Here is a 19,614-nt window from a genome sequence, read left to right as displayed (position 1 = left end):
TGGGATGGGGTGGGGTGAGCAACTGTTCTGGTTTGCTCTGGCCGCCCAGGAAGGAGGACATACGGGTGACCAGGCCTGTGTGATCCACACACGATGATTTCTTTCCCGATTTTGGGGCCTAACTGATGGCAGCAGAAGGGGGACGACCCATCATCATGGGTCCACAGAACTCAGTGTCTAGGCCTGATTACACAGAAGCTGCAGGGGAAGCAGCCACTCACACATGTGTCAGTGCATATAAAGTCCTGGGGAGATCTCAGTTATGTTTCTGTTACCCTGACAGAAACATCAGGGCCAAGGCAACTCATAAAAGAAAGCATTTGATTGGTGACTCATGGTTCCAGATGATTAGAATCCATGACCATCATGGTAGGGAGTACGGCAGCAGGCAGGCAAGGCACTAGAGCAGAAGCTGAGAGTTCATATCTGATCTGCAGCCACAAGGCAGAAAGAGAGAGAGAAAGAGAGAGAGAGAGAGAGAGAGAGAGAGAGAGAGAGAGAGAGAACTGAGAACAGTGTGGGCATTGGAAACCTCAGAACTCACCCCCAATGACTTCTCCAACAGGGCCACACCTTCTAATCTTTCCCAAATAGTTCCATCACTTAAGCATGGGAGCCGTTCTTGTTCAAATTACCACCGGTCTGACATAGTCCTTGCTGTAGGTTAACAAAAAGTAATTGATGCACTTGTGAAAAATCACTCTATCTCGAGTAAGCTGGGCCTAGACTGTTTGCCCTTCCCATTTCTGTACCTGTTCCCACTGCCCATTCTTCTATCTAAAGTCCACATCTGTGGGCCACCATAACTAAAGAGTCAGGACTCATGGTACCAGCGTATCTCAGAGTCACACACTTTCCACCTGGTCTCTGACAGGCTTGACCCTTGGGTCTTTGGCTGACGGAGGGTACTCTCTGAGTCCTCACAAATCATGTTCACAGCCATCCTGTCATTCCCGATGGAGACTTCACTGGGAAGAAAGGCCAGATACAGAAAAGACTGCCCTAGCCAGCAGAGTCAGGCGCCATGCAGAGAGTGCCTCAGTGGGCCACGGGAGGAAGGCAATAGAGGGTTGGGAGGTGAGGCGGAAGGGCTCTGAAATGCCTGGGAGCCAGTGTGCAGGAAACAGCTGGAGCCGGCGACCACGCAGCAGCACAGGCTATCACCGTGGAAGTGTGCTGAGAGGATAGTGGTCCCTGGGAAGGACGGACACTAAACCAGAGAAAGATGCAGAGCCAGAGAGCAGAGATAAAGAGCCAAGGCCCAGCACAGCTGGGATGAACATGAACTGAAGAGCTAACTGTGCATGACTTTGCACGCTCTGGGACGACCATTGTTTTTATTACTTTATTGAATCCTCCAGAGAATTCTACACTAAGTTAGAAAGCCTGTATCTGCTGCTTTGCTCCCATAAAACCTGTTCCTAATTACACCATGCCCCAGCAGTAGTTCCTATTTCTGTTCACTTGTCAGAAGCCCTTGGAGTAATTTTTTTAACTCCTGAAGCCAGAGCCCATGGTGGTGACACATGCCTATAGTCTCCACAGTCGGGAAATTGAATCAGAGCCTAGGAGGCTCAGAAGACTGAGAACACGGCTGGGGAACTAGCTCAGTTTGTAGACTGTGTGTCTCGCACACACAAAGGTCTGGATTTGATGGCAGCATGTGTCTATAACCCCAGCACTCAGGAGGGAAAGTCAGCGATCATAAGGTAAAGGAATCCTTTCTCAAAACAAACAGAACAAAAAAATACCTTACTGCTGTCCAAGCTGTATCCTAGACCAATAAATTTAGAGATTGATTTTAGGGACTCCATCTGAGAATTAAACATTTTTTTTAAAACTACTGCTGGCAACTCTGATGAAAAATCAATAGATATGATTGAATAAAATAAATATTCATAGTAGAGATTATCAGCTGGTGTGGTGGTACAAGCCCAGCAACCCAGGAAGTAGAGACAGGAGGATCTCCATGGGCTCAAGGCCATCCTGGTCTACTTAGTGAATCCAGGCCAGGTCATACAGTGAGAACCGATCTCAAGAAAAAAACAAGAAAAGGAAAACTAGTGGTACTTAGAATAGTAGTATTTTCCTGTCACTGAGAAGTAATTTTTTATTTATTAGCATGTATTAACAACAATTTATTTCATTGTTGTATTTTCATACATGTAAATAATACATTTTGATCATATTTCTCATGCACACACCTTCCTTACCCCTTTTTGTCTCCTACTTCTAAGAAGTAAATTTTGGGAGAAAACAAGAGTGCCCCCATCTGGTGCAAAGACGGAACTTCGGAACTTTAGGCCTGGCTGTTCACAGAGCAGGCCAGTATTAAAGCCTTTCTCTTCTGTAATAAAACAAAGAATTATGCACACAGGATACACGATTTGTAATTTTTGTTAAGCTTATGAGCCTATGAGTAACATACCATTTTAATATGTTAATTAGTAAATATGTTGCTTAGTAAATCCGTATTTACTGAAACCAGTTCATCTAGACGTGACCACCAGCGCTGTGCCCTGGGAATGACATGACTCTCCAGTACCAGGAACAAACCCTGCAGTGAGTGGGGGGCCTCCCTGTCTCATCTGACATGGAATGTCATCACAGCTTTGTAATTACAGAAAAACATTACGTAAAGTGCAGAAATCCACTCTTTCTCTAGCTCTTCACTGAAGGTCCAGAAAGTGAGGCTTGCTTTTGTAAGCATTTTACTAACTGCATGGCAAGCCTGCTTTCACTTCTCAATTGCTAAACTTCCTCCTAGTTCTGTGGGAGGAAGCCTGGCTACAGAAACCAACCAAGGGGGTGCAGGATTTTTGAGAATCTGCTGATGTCCTACATCAGCAGGCTACAATGACAGCAATTAACTATTTCAAGTCCCTAAAGAGAGGGCCTTAGAAATCTCCAACAAGAGACTCTTCATGATTAATATGACTACAATAGTCTGGACTTTAAATGGTCCCCAAATGCCCACGTGTTAAAGGTCTGATCTCCACTTTAGCACTACTGGGAAGAAGCAAACTACTAAAAATTCTCGAGGTCACTGGGGTGCCTTTTCAGGGGACCATGGGACCCAGTTTGAATGTCTCTTTTCCTTCCCCACTACACGTGAGTGGTTCTGCTCAGTCACAAGTCTCTACCATGACCCACAGCCTCATCACAGGCTCAATGCAACAGGGATGATGTTGACATCTCCAAACTGGGAACCAAACAAACCTTTCTGTATACTGGTTTTAATCAAGTGTGCATTATAGTAACAGAAATTAGACTTAGACAGGTCACAAGTACAGCAATAACGCTGATCTGATCAGTACATATTGTTTGTTACACCATACCCCGTAAATATGTTATGGTTATGTGTCAAATAAGAATATTTTAATAAAAATAAGCACCCATTTGTTTTGTCTGTGCATTTGGGTGTGGAGAGTGGAGGACAGCCTTGGGGGCTCTCAGGCCTTTAAGGAATTTTTTCTTTTTTCTTTTTATTGAAAACAGGGTCTCTCACTAGCCTGAAATTCATGTCATAGGTAAATCGTACAGCAAGTCCAGGGAATCTGAGTAGCTGTGCCCACCTTCCTCCACTTCCTAATGCTTGGATTAGAAGTGCCTGGCTTTTGCTTGGTTGTTATGGTTGCTGTCAAACAGAAAAGAAACAACATTCTAATTGTTGAATAGCACTTTCTTCTGAATAAAAACTTTCCTTCCAGGAGAGAAGGGAAACTTTCACACATTTGAGGGAACAAATAGGATACATTTCCAGCAGTATAAAAAAGGGTAAACAACTGCTTGGGGAGGAGATGCTGACCGGCTGGAGTGCAGCCTGGAAGCTGTGTGGAGAACCTACGGTGGAGCTTCTGTGGTGTCAACAACCAAAAAAAAAAAAAAAAAAAAAGACAAAAAGACTTTATTGAGTCTTTGAAATTGTCACCTCATGCACCCCAATCCAATTCACTTCCCAGTTCCTTTATGTCTGTCCCTCACCTCTGCAGTACACCCTCCTCAAATTAAAGACAAACTGAGCAAAAGACCTACCTCGATCCTCCATCTTTCCAGCACCTCTTCATTCTTCCCAGTGGTATCAGGAGCTGCGGTGTCTCACACAGTCTACCCTTTTGGCCAATTAGCCCCACCCGCAAATGTCCATTGCAACGAATCACTGGTCCGGTTCAAGGCCTCTGGCTTCTGGTACATCACCACCACTGGGCCCTCGCGGAAACTCTTCTCAGATGTGCTGTTGCTGCCCAGAGTCATAGAGGTTCACGGTTATTGTTCCACAGAACCAGTTCCTACAAGCACTCCAGCAGGTCATAGATGGGGCAGATGTTACGGTGGGCCAAGCTAAGGCCCAAGATGAGTCTCGATGGTAGCTGAGCTGGTCAGTCTGGGCCATTCAGAGCCAACTCTCATAGGCTGATGCCATTGGGGCTAGTGAGGGGTGGGGCCATCTCTCCAGAGTTCTGGGCTCAGCTCTCCCTGTGTGCAGGGTGTTGCCAGCTCTTCTGCTGCAGTGTCCAGCAAGGGGCAGGGCCAGCTATCCTAGTGCCAATGAGGGCCAGCGCTGGCTCAGCACAGCCCTCGGATTTCAACACACATGGTTCCTATGACGATACTCCCCTCTCCCCGTGGTAAGCCGGGGTGGCATAGGTGACAAGGCGGGAACAGTGGTGGTGCCACCCTGTAATTCCAGAGTATAGGCAATTCCAAGAGGAGGATGGAGACTTAAAAGCTATTCTGGGTTCCATAGTGAAGCTGGTCTGGGTTTCAGGAGACATTGTCCCAAAAAAAGTCAACAAACACTAACAAAAACCTCACTTGCTGCAAAGATACGTTCACCCTGTTTGTTTGTATGTTTGCTTTGCTTTTTTGCCACAGGGTCTTACTATGTAGCCCCAGGAGACCTGGAACTGGCGTTTCAGTCTCTGCCTGGGATAAAGATGTGAACCACCAAATCTGGTTGCTTTATTTTTATCGCATTTTTTTTTAAGTATAGGATAAATTTTTACAGCTTAGCATTCCTGCTTCTTTTGTGATGCAGGGGCTCCCTGTGTAGCACAGGCTACCCTTGCACTTTGGTGGGCTTGCCTTCACCTGAGTGATGGAGTGGCAGGTGTGCACCATCACACTTCCTCAGGGCTACTTTTAAGAGCTAAGTCCTGTGATATTCACATTTTTGAGGATGGGCTCAATGACCTGTAGGGCCTGTCTACTCTTGCTCCCTGGGGTGCATCTAGAGGACAGTTTTGGTCAGCCAGCTAAGCTTCCTGCTAGTCCCTGTGCTCACTCTGCCATAGCCTGGTGATTTAGCTGTAGGGCATTGCTTCATCTTTGGTATGGTAATTTCCCACCTGCCTGGGAGGAGTTCCTGCGGTGCCAGGTTCTCCCCTGCCTGGAAAGGAATTCCTTTACTGGGGTCCTCGTATATTAGTTCTGCAAAAAGCTGAATAAAGTGGCATTCGGCTGATCTTTTTTCAAATGACCCAGGTCTCTTGTGTGTGTTTCTTTCAATCTCCAGGCCTTTGCCTGGACTCGTGATCTGTATGGAGGCGCCGAGAGGGTAACACAGAATCGGGTGTTACAATGACCAACGTCTTACAAAATGAGACGCTGAGGACACAGGCCGATTGGAAACCACTAGCCCCTTACACACAAAGCCCCAGGACAACCCTCAAGACCACTAAAAAAGAAGGAAAAAAAGCTTAGATAAAGCAAGCTTCCTTAAAACATAGAGAGTTACAGCAAAATGCTGCAGCCTTATCCTGGGCCTGCTACTCCCCATACCAGAAAAATTCTACAACCCTCATGCAAGTAAATTGAATCTTATATGAAGGAAATAACTGAGTTGAAGTAGTTTAGGTTTTAAATGGCTCACATACTCTTAAGATCAACAGGTGTTTATTCTGCCTTAAAAAAAATTATGATTTTTTTTAAGAGGTGGGACCTTATGGGAAAACCCTAAACTATTGAAGACACTATCTCAAAAGGGATTACAGGGCATTGATCTTCGGCTCCCCCTGTTGACTGAAGGAGCCTTTGTGCCAGCCTACACAGACGATTCCAAGTTCAATAAAGTCGGGGTGTAGCTGAAATTCATCAGTACCCCACTATAAAGAGCTCATTAGCTCCGGTGAGAAGACTCAAGGTAGCAACCAAAGGTTCTAATCCCAGCTAGATTGTCGGCTACTTCCCTCATACGATCAAGGCTTTTCCTGAGACTACAGGACAATGTTGCTGTGTCCTCTGCCTTGCCTGTTTCACCACACACATGCATCTGGGCCTACTCTCACCGCCACCTCCCCGCCCCTGCACCATCAGATAGGGGTGCCCACCACACTTGGAGTGAGAACCAGTTTGAGAAGTGAATGAAGCGTATCCCTGGTGTCCCTCCTGTTCTCCTTTTGTGCCCTTCCTTCGTGGGACCCCTACCTTCTGCACTTCTTCTCTCAGATATTATGTGCTGTCTGCATTTGTTTGTTTACTCTGTTTTGCTCTCCTTTTTTGACACAGGATTGTCTGTTTCCTAGGCTGGTTCAAAACCACTATATAACAAACAATGACCTTGACTATTTTTGTCTTTAGGGGAGATGATGGTTCATGAGCCTATGTATATGTGTGCATGTATGCAAGTGGAACCTTGCTCAATCACATTTTTTTGTTTGAGTTAGGTTATACTTGCTGCCTCCAAAGCCCCAGGGATCTTTCTGTCACCTTCACAGTGTCAGGTTATAGGCTCATACCATCACACCTAGCCCTTATATTTGGGCAGCGAGCATATTACTGACTTTGAACTTTGGATCTCTCTTCCTCTCCCTCCCACATCCTAGGATTACAGAATGCGCCCATATGCCTGGTATACAGTGTTGGGGACTGAACTGGGGGCTTCCTGTGTGCTAGGCAAGCCCTTTACCCATTGAGTTACATCCCCAGGACTGCATGCATTTATTAGAAAGAAGTTCCTTATGACTGTTTACTAGCCAAACCTAGAAAGACTCAGGAATGTGGAACAAAGTATATCCTCCCTGTTCTCACCAGGAGGGATGTGGGATATAAAGAAGGAGGAGACAATGCACTTTCTAACTCAGTAGTGTATAATAATATAATAAATATAATAAATAAGGTTCCAGGAAATGTTGGTGTTAGAAAAATTCCCAGGGTTATCAGAAAGGTCATGAGATAGACCTCTGCAGAGGTTCCTGGTAGCCCATAATCTCTGCATCTGATGCCCGGTGACCCTTTATCCTGTTGAACTTTGATGGTCCCATTAGCATATGTAATGCTACTAGCATCTCTGTTTATTTTCTTGGCTTCTAAAAGCCACAGATACATGAAGAAAGCTACTCCCTGACCTGCTACTCTTGGTATCTGAATCTGACTGTGCCACACACCATATTCTGTCACAGTTCCTGTGTCAGAAACCTTACACTCTTTAATACCTCGTGTTGTGGTGACGCACAACCATAATATTATTTTTGCTGCTCCTTCATAACTGTAATTTTGCTACTGTTATGAACTGTAATGTATATCTGGTATGCAGGATATCAACTATGCAACCCCAAAGGGAACTCAACACACAGGTTGAGAACCACTGCCTTAGCTTGTGTCTATAATTATGGAGTTTTGACAGTATTCCAGAGTTATTATTGAAAGGTGAATACTGATTGTCACCACGTTGATGACACTTGAATCATCATGTGTCATCATGACACATGATGATTCAAGTGTCAAAAAAAAAGATTGTACTTTTTTTTAAAGTAATTTTATTAAATTATAAAAGTTTCCATTTACGCCCCTCTTCCCAACACCCTCCCACTCCCCCCCTCCCTCTCCTCCTCCCTCTTTGTCCCTAAGGGCAGTCAGGGTTTCAAGCCCTGTGGGAAGTTCAAGTTCGTCCCTCCTCCCTCCAGGTCCAGGAAGGTGAGTATCCAAACAGACTGGATCCCAAAAATCCAGTATATGCAGAGGAAACCAGTCCCAGTGTCATTGTCAATGGCTTCTCAGAAAGACTCCGGGCCAGCCACACTCAGAGAATCCGTCCACATTCAGAGAATCTGGTTGGATCACATGCTCGTTCAGTCGCAGTCCAACTGCCCTTGGTAAACTCTCATTAGATCCGACCCCTTGTATCAGTGGGTGATAGCATCCCTCGCAGTCCTTTGTCATTTTCTTTGTCCTTCTGCTCCTCATTTGGACCTTGGGGGGCTCAGTCCGGTGCTCCAATGTGGGTCTCCGTCTGTATCGCCATCCATCGCCAGATGAAGGATCTATGGTGATAAGCAAAATATTCATCAGTATGGTTATGGGCCAAGGCCAGTTCAGGGACCCTCTCCTCTGTCCAGAGAACAATCTGGGGATCTCTCCTTGGACCTGGGATCCCATATATAATCAAGTTTCCTATAAACCCTAAAATGACTCCCTTAGTTGAAATATATTCTTCCCTGATCCCATATTCATCCTCCCTCCCTTCCTCCCATCCCGGTCAACCGAACTTTCTCCATTCCTCCCCTACTCCCTTCTCTCTAACCCTCTCCCCTTCCAACAACCCTCCCACCCCACCCACCCCCCCATGCACCCAAGGTTACCTGGGACTCTTGACTATTTCCTACCTCCTGGTGGATAGGTAAATAATCTTCATCAGGTTCGTCTTCTTATTTAGCTTCTCTAGGATCACGAATAATAGGCTCGAAGACCTTTAAATTATGGTTAGAATCCACTTATGAGTGAATACATACCGTGTTCCTCTTTTTGGGTCTGACTTACCTCACTCAGTAAAGCGTTTTCTATGTCCATCCATTTGCATGCAAAATTCAAGATGTCATTATTTTTTACCGCTGAGTAAAACTCTAATGTGTATATGTTCCACACCTTTTTTAACCATTCTTCTATTGAGGGGCACCTAGGCTGTTTCCAGGTTCTGGCTATTACAAATAGTGCTGCTATGAACATAGTTGAACAAATGCTTTTGTAGTATGCTAGGGAATCTCTAGGGTATATTCCCAAGAGTGGAATTGCTGGGTCCTGAGGGAGATTGACTCCCAGTTTCCTGAGAAACCGCCACACTGATTTCCACAGTGGCTGCACAAGTTTGCATTCCCACCAACAATGGATGAGTGTTCCCCTCACCCCACATCCTCTCCAGCATAGGCTATCATTGGTGTTTTTGACTTTAGCTATTCTGACAGGTGTAAGATGGTATCTTAAAGTGGTTTTGATTTGCATTTCCCTGATCGCTAAGGAGGTTGAGCATGACCTTAAGTGTCTTCTGGCCATTCGAAGTTCATCTGTTGTGAATTCTCTGTTCAGTTCAGTACCCCATTTTTTAATTGGGTTAATTAGAGTTTTAGTGCCTAGTTTCTTGAGTTCTTTGTATATTTTGGAGATCAGACCTTTGTCTGATGAGGGGTTGGTGAAGATCTTCTCCCAGTCAGAAGGCAGCCTTTTTGTCTTACTGACAGTGTCCTTTGCTTTACAGAAGCTTCTCAGTTTCAGTAGATCCCATTTATTCATTGTTTCTCTTATTGTCTGTGCAGCTGGGGTCCTGCTTAGGAAGAGGCCTCCTGTGCCTATATCTTGTAGACTACTTCCCACTTTCTCTTCTATCAGGTTCAAAGTGGACGGACTAATGTTGATGTCTTTAATCCATTTGGACTTGAGTTTTGTGCATGGTGATAGGTATGGATCTACTTTCATCCTTCTACAGGTTGACATCCAGTTATGCCAGCACCATTTGTTAAAGATGCTTTCCTTCTTCCATTGTATACCTTTAGCTCCCTTGTCAAAAATTAGGTGCTCATAGGTTTGTGGGTTAATATCCGGGTCTTCTATTCGATTCCAAAGGTTGATTTCTCTGTTCTTATGCCAATACCAAGCTGTTTTCAATACTGTAGCTCTGTAATAGAGTTTGAAGTCAGGGATGGTAATGCCTCCTGAAGTTCCTTTATTGTATAAGATTGTTTTGGCTATCCTGGGTTTTTTGTTTTGCCATATAAACTTGATTATTGTTTTCTCAAGGTCTGTGAAGACGTTTGATGGGATTTTGATGGGGATTGCATTGAATCTGTAGATTGCTTTTGGTAGAATTGCCATTTTTACTATGTTGATCCTCCCAATCCAAGAACAAGGGAGATCTTTCCATTTTCTGGTATCCTCCTCAATTTCTTTCTTCAAAGACTTAAAGTTCTTGTCAAATAGGTCTTTCACTTCCTTGGTTAGAGTAACCCCAAGATATTTTATGCTATTTGTGGCTATTGTGAAAGGTGATGTTTCTCTGATTTCCCTCTCAGCTTCTTTATCCTTTGTGTATAGGAGGGCCACTGATTTTTTGGAGTTGATCTTGTATCCTGCCACGTTACTAAAGGTGTTTATCAGCTGTAGGAGTTCTTTGGTAGAGTTTTTGGGGTCACTTATGTACACTATCATATCGTCAGCAAATAACAAAAGTTTAACTTCATCCTTTCCAATTCGAATCCCCTTGATCTCCTTATGTTGTCTTATTGCTATTGCTAGAACTTCAAGCACTATATTGAAGAGGTATGGAGAGAGTGGACAGCCTTGTCGCGTTCCTGATTTTAGTGGAAAGGCTTTGAGTTTCTCTCCATTCAATTTGATGTTAGCTGTCGGCTTGCTGTATATTGCTTTTATTATATTTAGGTATGATCCTTGTATCCCCAGGATCATACTTTAACAATCATGACACGTTGAAAACACTTGGTGTTTTCCTATGACTCATTTGCTTAACTTCTGCTCTAGCCGAAAAAAGCGAAAGCCATCTGGGGAGAGGAACCATAGATGATGCACATCAGCCGGGTTATTTTAATAATGTTGCATCACCTCCCTGAACTTTTATCTTCCCAGGGGTACAGGGAACTGGTCAGAGTCAACTTACTAAGTTCCTGGTAGATTCCATGGTCTTCACTGCTGAAACGAAGGGAAGGTTGTCAGAGGGCCTCCTGAAGGGCATAGTTATAGTCATCTCCCCATCTTTGTAGCAAAATACCTGACACAGCCTGCTTATGAAGTAAAGAGGGGCTCATTTGGTTCACAGCTCACACAAGAACTTCCACAGTAGTCATGGGAGTACCTCAGGAAGAGCATTCAGTCCCAGAAACCAGTGAGCAGGGGGAGCTAAAGGCCGACGCTCTATAATCCCTTCTGAGATCAGGTCTTCAACAATTTAGGGTTTTCCCATAAGGCCTCACCTCTAAAATGTTTATCACACCCCCTGATACCACCTCACTAGGCAACAAGCCATTACAGCCTTGGCCAACTACGGGTGCCTCAGTCAAACCTCAGCTGGACCATGATTACAACATGGAGTAATTTGTTGTGAAGGGGGCATGCAGAGGGAAGTGGGGGAATGTGTGATAATACTGATGCCTGTAACAGGAGGGGCTGCTTGTTGGGGTTTCTGTCCTGCCCAGTTCCCACAGCTGGCAAGTCCCCAAGAAAATCACACAGAGGTCGCCATAAGTTATCAAACTGATTGGCCCATTAGCTCAAGCTTCTTATTAGCTCTTATAACTTATATTAACCCATTATTCTTATCTATGTTAGCAACATGGCTTAGTACCTTTTTCAGTGGGGCAGTCACATCCTGCCTCTTCTGTGATCTGGGCAGACTGTGGAGGAATGTGCTTCCTCCTTCCCAGAATTCTCCTGTTCTCATTGCCCCACCTCTACTTCCTGTCTGATTGTCACGCCTATATGTCTTGCCTGGTTACTGGCCAATCAGCATTTATTTAAAACATAATTTACAGAATGCAGAATTGTCCTGCACCAGATGGCCTACTAGCTCCCTGATAATTTCCTAAGGGAAGCAGCATAGTCTTTTATTAATGCAGGAGGTAAGACCTGCCCTTCCCAGTTCCCAGCTGAGTAAGAGAGCAGCACAGCTCCCTTAGTTTATACAGGTAGTGTTGCTGTTCACTCTAATATGGCTTATTTATAGAATAGTGAAGTCTATGCTGAAACGTTCAGGTCTAAAGCATATGATTTGATTTGTTTTGAGTCTCTGCCTTGTAAGGCATTCAATACTCTGCTCACAAAAGATGACCAGTAAACACAGGAATAGGAATAACCTTGGCAATTTACAGGGTTCTTACTTCCTAAATCATAAAGGTTCTTCGATCCATGTAGTGTGTGTGCACATGTGTATGTGTATGTGTGTTTGTGCATGTGGACACACCCGCACACTCATAGAGAAGCCAGAACTCAACCTCCCAAGTCTTTCTTCAGGCATATCCATCTTGTTTTTGGAGACATGGCTTACCACTGGTCCATGAATTACTGATTAAGCTTTGTCTCTGGACATTGAGTCCCAGGGAACCAGCCACATCCATCTCCCTCTGTCCTAGGATTCCACACATGCACCACCATATCCCGAATTTTGTGCTGGAGAGGAAACTCAGGCCCTCCTGCTTGAAAGGCAACTGAGAAATCTCCATAAACCTGGTGTCTTGTTTCTCAGAATAGTGACTTTTTTTAATTTGTAAATGAGGGAATGAAGATATAGGCATGAAGATACAGACATGCTGATGTTCTAGAGGCCCTATATAATGAGAGAACTAAAAACAGAGTGGGGATCTGGAGGCAGAAGTTAATGCAGAGGCCATTACAGTACGGTGATTCTGACAGGCTTGCAAAGAACCAGGGCACAGTCCCAGTCTGAACAAAGCAAAACTATACTCCAATCGTGTAAATAATTGAATGCACAATGTCTAGGATTCACTCATGATATTCTGGGCTCCTCCAAGTGTCATGAGTCACTTCTTAGGCTCCACCCTCTGCAGCAAAGTCTATATATTTTCAAGTTAATATCATCATCATCATCATCATCATTCTGATTGCAGTTTCCCCTCCTTCCTCTCCTCCTAGTCCCTCACCTCCCCCTTCCCCTCTGCCTCCTTCATCTACTCCACTCCTCTCTGTTTCTATTCAGAAAACGGCAGGCCTCCCAAACATGGCATATCAAGTTTCAGTAAGATTAGGAACCTCCCTGCAATAGAGAGATCCTTAACTACAAAACTATTAAACGTATTGTTTCACAAGCCAGTGAGGAGAGCATTATGCATCTTTAAAGAAAGCCTTTTCGACAGGTTGCAGCCACAGGGTTCTTGTAGCTTCTTAGTGAACATCTGGAAGGGAGAGGGAGTGCCCCATTGTTGCATCTGGTCAAGAGCTTTCTGAGCAGCACACTGCAGGGTTCCAGCATAGCCAGCTCCTGCCATCTGTCTTGGGGGTCATCTATATTACAGGCCCACCTCTCAAGCTAAGTCCTTTCAGTTTAAGTGAAAATCTGGAAGAGGGCGCGGGGGGAATCAAATACATGTGAGCAAAATCAAAGGAAGAAAGTCAAAACTAGGAGCTCCATCTCAAATCCACGAGGGCAATCTCTTGTCTTGTCCAGTGAACTCCTTCCTATGAAACTAGAATGTTCAGTGTCCCACTCTCCCCTAATTCCTCAGTTCCAAGTCCCTATCCTATTGCTGACCGAAATCAACAGAATTCCCAGATGGACTATGGATAATTCTTAAACCCTGGTTTCTATGAGCAGAGAAGGTAAAGATGAAAAAAGAAATGAAGGGGCAGCGATGTATCAATGTGGAGAAGTTCGCATGTTGTTCTAGTGCCTTTAGCTATTGGATCTTAACTATGGTCCAAGAGCGGCCCCTGCTGGTAAGACTGAAAGCAACCAAAAACCAACAAACCTTACCCTTTCCAGGTAACATCTTCCTCCTCTTTCAAATGTCAATTCGTTTCTCACTCACTGTGACCTCAGCTCGCTCACTGTGACCTCAGCTCTTGAGCTATCTCATGGGAACACATGACTGAGTCCTTGTTCTGAGGCTCTATGGGTAATCAGGTGGGCTTCCCACATTCACTCAGTAAAGCAGATGTCACCTGCTCCCGTTCTGTGAGCCCTGTGAAGATAGGGGACAGTTTGCTGGGGCTGGAGTACTTGCGAGGCTCTGGACGTATGTGCCCTGGGGCTGAGCCCACTTCAGTGTCCTGGCTGCCCATGGCATATGGAGAGCGAGTTTCACGGAAAGGAAAAGTAGATTTCTGTGCAAAGCCAATGTTCCATAAATGCTGCTTTCTAAACTTGACTCCACAGATTTCAAAGTCTTGTTTGTTAGCCTGCTGAGGAACGTGTGTGTGTGTGTGTGTGTGTGTGTGTGTGTCTGTGTGTGTCTGTGTGTCTGTGTGTATGTGTGTGTGTCTGTGTGTCTCTGTGTGTGTGTGTCTGTGTGTCTGTCTGTCTGTGTGAGTGTGCTGTGTGTCTGTGTGTCTGTGTGTCTGTGTGTGTCTGTGTGGAGAAGCAGCTCTGTCTGAGACCTGCCCAGTGACACACAGATGACCCACTAGGACCTTTCAGTCGAAGAGGCAGATGGTAACCAGAGATTTGATTGGGGCACGCTCCGACCCCTCTGGGGGAAGAAAGAGACTGTTTCTACTAAAATCTAAGTTTTATTCAGTGTTTGGTTCGAATATATGTCCTCCTGCATACCAGGCAAGTGACACTGAGGTATACCCAATTGACATTTGACTTTAACTTTCTCAATTCCCTATAAAATGATTTTCACCTAGGTTCAACTTACAAAGCTATGAAATCCTAGCATTTCACCTCTCTCTGGGACCAACAATGGAGCTGGAGGTCAAGTTTAAACTTCTCCAAGGAAGGAATTGTTGTATAGATGTTGGGAGCAAGAAAATTACAAATACACACACACACACACATACACAGGCGCGCACACACACACACACTTGAAATTCAAGGAGGAGGGTGTCTGGCATCCACTTCGTTCCTAGGGAAACAAACTATCCCCCCCCCCCCCCAGCCAGCAAGGGCCACCAGAGCCTTGCAAAGCCGGTCCTGGAATGGGCATGGAGTGAGAGCCCCAGGATTTTCACTACAGTCCTCCCTTCTCTTGCCATAATGTGACACATGTCTCCTCTTTCCTGGAACTGAATCCACACCCAGGAAATTTGAGAGAAGTTCCCAGTGTCGATTGCTGCATCTGAGAGCAGGTAACTGACCAAGGGCATAAGTACCACTTCCTCGGCTACCCACAGACTGCTTGATAATCCTGTTGATCCTTATAGGATCTTTTGCTTTTGTCTCCACAGGCATCCAGCACTACTTGTTGCTATAACAAAATACCAGAGACAACAAATACTGTGCTAGTCTGACCATCTGCGTTCAATCCCTGGAATACATGGTGGAAAAAGAGAATTGACTCCATCCTCCAGCCTCCACAAGCACACACACACACACACACACACACACACACACACACACACACATACCATGTACATAAAAATAAATAAGAATCTTTTTTGTTTTCAACACAGAGTTTCTCTGTATAACAGCAGCTCTGGCTGTCCTGTAACTCACTTTGTAGACCAGGCTGGCCTTGAACTCACTGCCTCTGCCTTCCAAGTTCTAGGATTAAAGGCATGCCCACCACAGCCCTTTAAAAAGAAGAAGAGAGACGCAAGTTGGCACACTGATCTGCCTCTCTGTGAATTCCCTGTTGTGTTATGAAGCAGCTAAAAGGACTTCTCTGGTCTAATCTTGGAATTCCCAATCTCTGTGACTATAAAAAAAATACATATCTTTGCTTTATAATTTTGTCTCTGGTATTTTGTTATAATGAGGAAGAGACCTGGTCAGTCATCCTCATCAACTTAGATCATGAAACCCAATATGGACAAGTTCAACAGAACTGCCATATACAGGCTGCCCGTACATACTACAGCATTGACAGGGCATAAATTTCATTCATTCATTTTTTTTATAGTAACACAGACTTTTTTGTTATTATAGCTCAGCCTGCCAAAATCTATGCTGGGCAGTTAGCAAGATGGAAAGACTGCTTTCAAACCTTAGTATACCAGCATGCCTGAGGGCCATACTCTGGCAGGGTCTTCAGTTTGAAGAGCAACAATGAACACTCTACTCTAGGGCCCTCCAAGGAGAAAACTGAAGTCCAGACCAGTGGTGGGAGCTGGGGAGCATGGCAGACAATGAGATTAGAACTTTGATCCCTTGCGTAGAATATCGCCGTCTCTTGTGGCACATGGCTGCCCCATGACTGAAGTGTGTGTTGCTTTTGTGGGACAAATCTCAGGTTCTGATCTCTTGCTGTAGGATTTTGGTTTCATAGGCCACAGTCTGCTCCTGTTATAGGGGGCGCACCAGAGATAACCACTCAGACACAATTTATAGCCTTTTTTTTAAAAAAAAGATTTATTTATTTATTATGTATACAACATTCCTTCCATGTATGCTTGCGTGACAGAAGAGGGCACCAGATCTCATTATAGATGGCTGTGAGCCACCATGTGGTTGCTGGGAATTGAACTCAGGACCTCTGAGGGAAGAACAGTCAATGCTCTTAACCTCTGAGTCATCTCTCCAGCCATAGGGTAAAGGTTTTTTAAAGGCAAAGACCACATCTTGGTGTTTTGCTCTGCAATTGCAGAGGGAGGCTTTGCTTAACCAAGTGGTTTAAAAGCTAAGCAAAATGGATAGGTATAGGGGAGGCCTGTACACGCAGGCAGTTTAACGGAAGATGTGTTTGCTGGGGTATCTTGACCTCAGGTTCCTAGAATAGTGTTGGGTGAGTTTCCGCGGGATTCTCCATCAAGGAGATCACATTTCTAGTTAAACCTATAATGGTCTCAGCAAGAACATGGATGAAGGGACCTCTGCACCATCTTGCCCTGTCATAACGCAAAGGGCAGCGCAGTGCTGGGGAAAGGGTTTGTAGGTTCTGTGTGACTGTCCTCACACCCACTCAGACTTTTTGGGTCTCAGGTGGGGGGCGCTGCCCGATGTGGCCAGCCGACCAGGAGCCAGAGACTGGCTTGCTGAACAATGCCGAGCCAGGTGGCTCTGGGAGGCCAAGGGAAGCTCACTCGACCGCGTGTTTTTGCCCCCTAGGTCCGAAGAAGTCTCTCTGTGGGATCTAAGCTCATGCTCTGTGGGAGCCACCACCAATCTATCACCAGCTGAGGAAGTAGCCTCACTATCTGAATGCTCCACCCGTCCTGACACACTGACCTGACCAATGTGACTGTCGCCTGCCTGCCCTGCTGTGCACAAGCTAAGGAACTCAGGCGCACCCTGCTCCTCCTGGTCGCCTTCGTGGTTCACCTGACCCTGGCTTTGGCAACCCTGAGAGTCCTGTAAGAGACAAGGGGGAAGTGTGGGGACTTCGCAGACTGATCTGGCCTCGTCCTTCACCCCTTGAGTGGTCCCTCGTGACCTCCGCAAGCTGCAAAGCAGGTCCGCCAGACTGAGCAGGAAGGATAGCGCGCTCATGGCCCACACGAACAGCATCAGGAGGGACTTCTCCGTGGGCCGCGACACGTAGCAGTCCACAGTCCCTGAGCAGGGCACACGCGAGCAAGAAATTCGGTTGGGCACAGAGAAACCAAAGAGCAAGTAGTGCAGGGAAGCCAGTCCCGCCTCCAGCAGCGTGCGCAGCAGCAGATGCACCAGATAGGCGGTGGACAGGTTGGGCACCCGGGGTCTGCAGGCTCCCTGCGCTACCAGCTTCGCGCCGCGGTGCAGGGCGTAGGCGCCAAAAACTGCCGAAGGCAGGAGCAGCGCCAGGCTCTGCACTAGCCAGAACCGCAGCGGCGACACTGGAGAAAAGAAGTCGTAGCAAACGTTGGCACATCCTGGCTGCAGGGTGTTACAAACAAACCTCTCCTGTTCGTCCTGGTAGATAGGGGACCCTGCCAAGACCACCACCAGCATCCTCAGCAGGACCGCCACGACCAGCCAGAGAATGCCTAGGCAAGAGCAAGTGTCCAAGGATCAGTGTCCAAGGTACAGAAGACTGCCTCCACACAGTACTTAACTACTACACCCTGGGAAAACAGGAACACACAGAGCAATAGGGTCAACTATTTACACACGCGCGCGTGTGTGTGTGCGCGCACACCCACCCACCCAACTATTTACACACATGCACACACACACACACACACACACACACACACACACACTGGCAGTAGCGAGGATTACTACTAAACCTTTACTTCCTAAACCTTTGCTGTACTGGGAACAGCCCTGAAATGATTTGTGAGATGTTTCCAGTGAGCAGATCTGAATCAGCAACATGCACTAAAGATGCCTTTGTGTGGCCTGGACTAAAAGATCCAGAAAGCATTTTGGCTGACCAAATCTATGAAGTGGTTCGATCTCACCCTTCTCAGGGATTAATCTTTTTAAAGGACCTTAGCATATTTCCTTCATTGTGCTGAGCAAATGAAGGAAGGTGGGAATTTCAGTGTCTCCCTTATTTATGATACCAGCCTATAGGGTCCCTATCATCATAGGGCCTGTAGCTATTGTGACTTTGGGTTCTTGAAACTGAATTTCTTTAAAAATGTTGCCTTTTCTAGTCGTTCAAGATTCATTTCCTCTTAATCCAGTCACTGTGAACAAACAGAAGAAAAAAAGAAATAACTCCTATCGTTTATCAAGGCAGTCAAACCCAGAGAGAAGCTTCATGAGGCGATGAAGTTATGGGCTTCACCTTTCAACACCAGGTTTATTTATTCTAATTATACAAAATAAGATGGAAAAAAAAACCCTACCAACTTCACATCAAGCAAATCTCAGCCTTTTCTCCATCCGTTTTTCAGACACCCATGTCTCCCTGAAACTGACTTGTTCAGATCAATCTCAGGTATCTTTATTATTCTTTTGTTAAAAGAATAGCTAGGGCTACATATGGTTATGCAAGACTGCAACCCGGCACTTGGAAAGCTCTGGCGGGAGTTCAAGGCCAGTCTGAGCTATAAAGACAATGAATGTATCACAAGAGGCAGGGGATGCAGCTCAGGGTTTGAGCACCTTGCCTTAGAATATCGGCACCTCACGGACGAGGCCCTGAGCTCCAACCCCAAGACGACACACGACTAAATTAAACTTGGGATCTGTTAGAGTGCTAAGAGAAATTAGTCATATTTATAATATAATTTCAAAAATAAAACCTAAAAAGGTAGATGAGGAGGCACAAGAGAAGCATTACTTTCTCATTTATTATACCTGATTCTGCCTTCAAATTCAGAACTCAAATGCTGAGAGAACATATCTTTCCTGAGACTGATGCTGCCCCGCACACACACACATCCTCCTCCAGTGTTGATGGGAGCAAGGTATGACCCTGTGAAGTTAGCCAGGGTTCCCACGCCAACAGTGATATGCTGACTTTCCCTGGGAATGGGTCAGACAAACTGAAAATTGAAATCAACTTTTTAAAGGGACTCAATTTGATTAAGACAACAAAACCAGAACAAGATTTAGGATTTTCCCCCCTCCAAGACTCACCCACAATGGTCATGTTGCAGTTTAAGGTGATAATGAGGAACCCCAACAAGTCCAAGTTCTCCATGGTTGCTGAAAGTCACAGGCCTGGGCTGTTGGAGGCTCAAGAGGCCTGTGTGCTCCAAGAATGTTTAAAGAAAAATCAATGTTTTTTTTTCTTTTTTTCTACATCGGACTTCAAGGTGAGCACCAAGCTGTGGAAGGAAAGATGTGCTCCCACGCCTGGGAGGTCGGGTCTCCTGTCTCCACACTGAGATGTGCTCCCACGCCTG

The 19,614-nt window shown here is 45.5% G+C and overlaps 1 protein-coding gene across 1 annotated transcript; it reads right to left on the bottom strand.

Annotated features, from left to right (window-relative positions):
* Positions 1 to 16,786: 16,786 nt before the first annotated feature.
* On the bottom strand, positions 16,787 to 19,409 carry Gjd4 (gap junction protein delta 4). The gene is made up of 2 exons (XM_048450126.3): positions 19,346 to 19,409; positions 16,787 to 17,799 (listed from the first exon to the last, which is right to left on the bottom strand). Exons 1-2 carry the CDS (start codon positions 19,407 to 19,409, stop codon positions 16,787 to 16,789), a joined length of 1,077 nt encoding a protein of 358 aa, XP_048306083.1.
* Positions 19,410 to 19,614: the final 205 nt, after the last annotated feature.

Source organism: Myodes glareolus, chromosome 22, assembly GCF_982192425.1.
Source record: "Myodes glareolus chromosome 22, mMyoGla1.1, whole genome shotgun sequence".
Classification (NCBI taxonomy): domain Eukaryota; kingdom Metazoa; phylum Chordata; class Mammalia; order Rodentia; family Cricetidae; genus Myodes; species Myodes glareolus.
This window is presented reverse-complemented; position numbering and strand designations above follow the sequence as displayed.

Excerpts from the sequence above, each read along its gene's own strand:
- Gjd4 (XM_048450126.3), bottom strand. The coding sequence starts at position 19,409 with ATGGAGAACTTGGACTTGTTGGGGTTCCTCATTATCACCTTAAACTGC. Across the intron at positions 17,800-19,345 it reads CTGCAACATGACCATTGTGG|GCATTCTCTGGCTGGTCGTG; the intron begins GTGAGTCTTGGA and ends GCTCTTGCCTAG.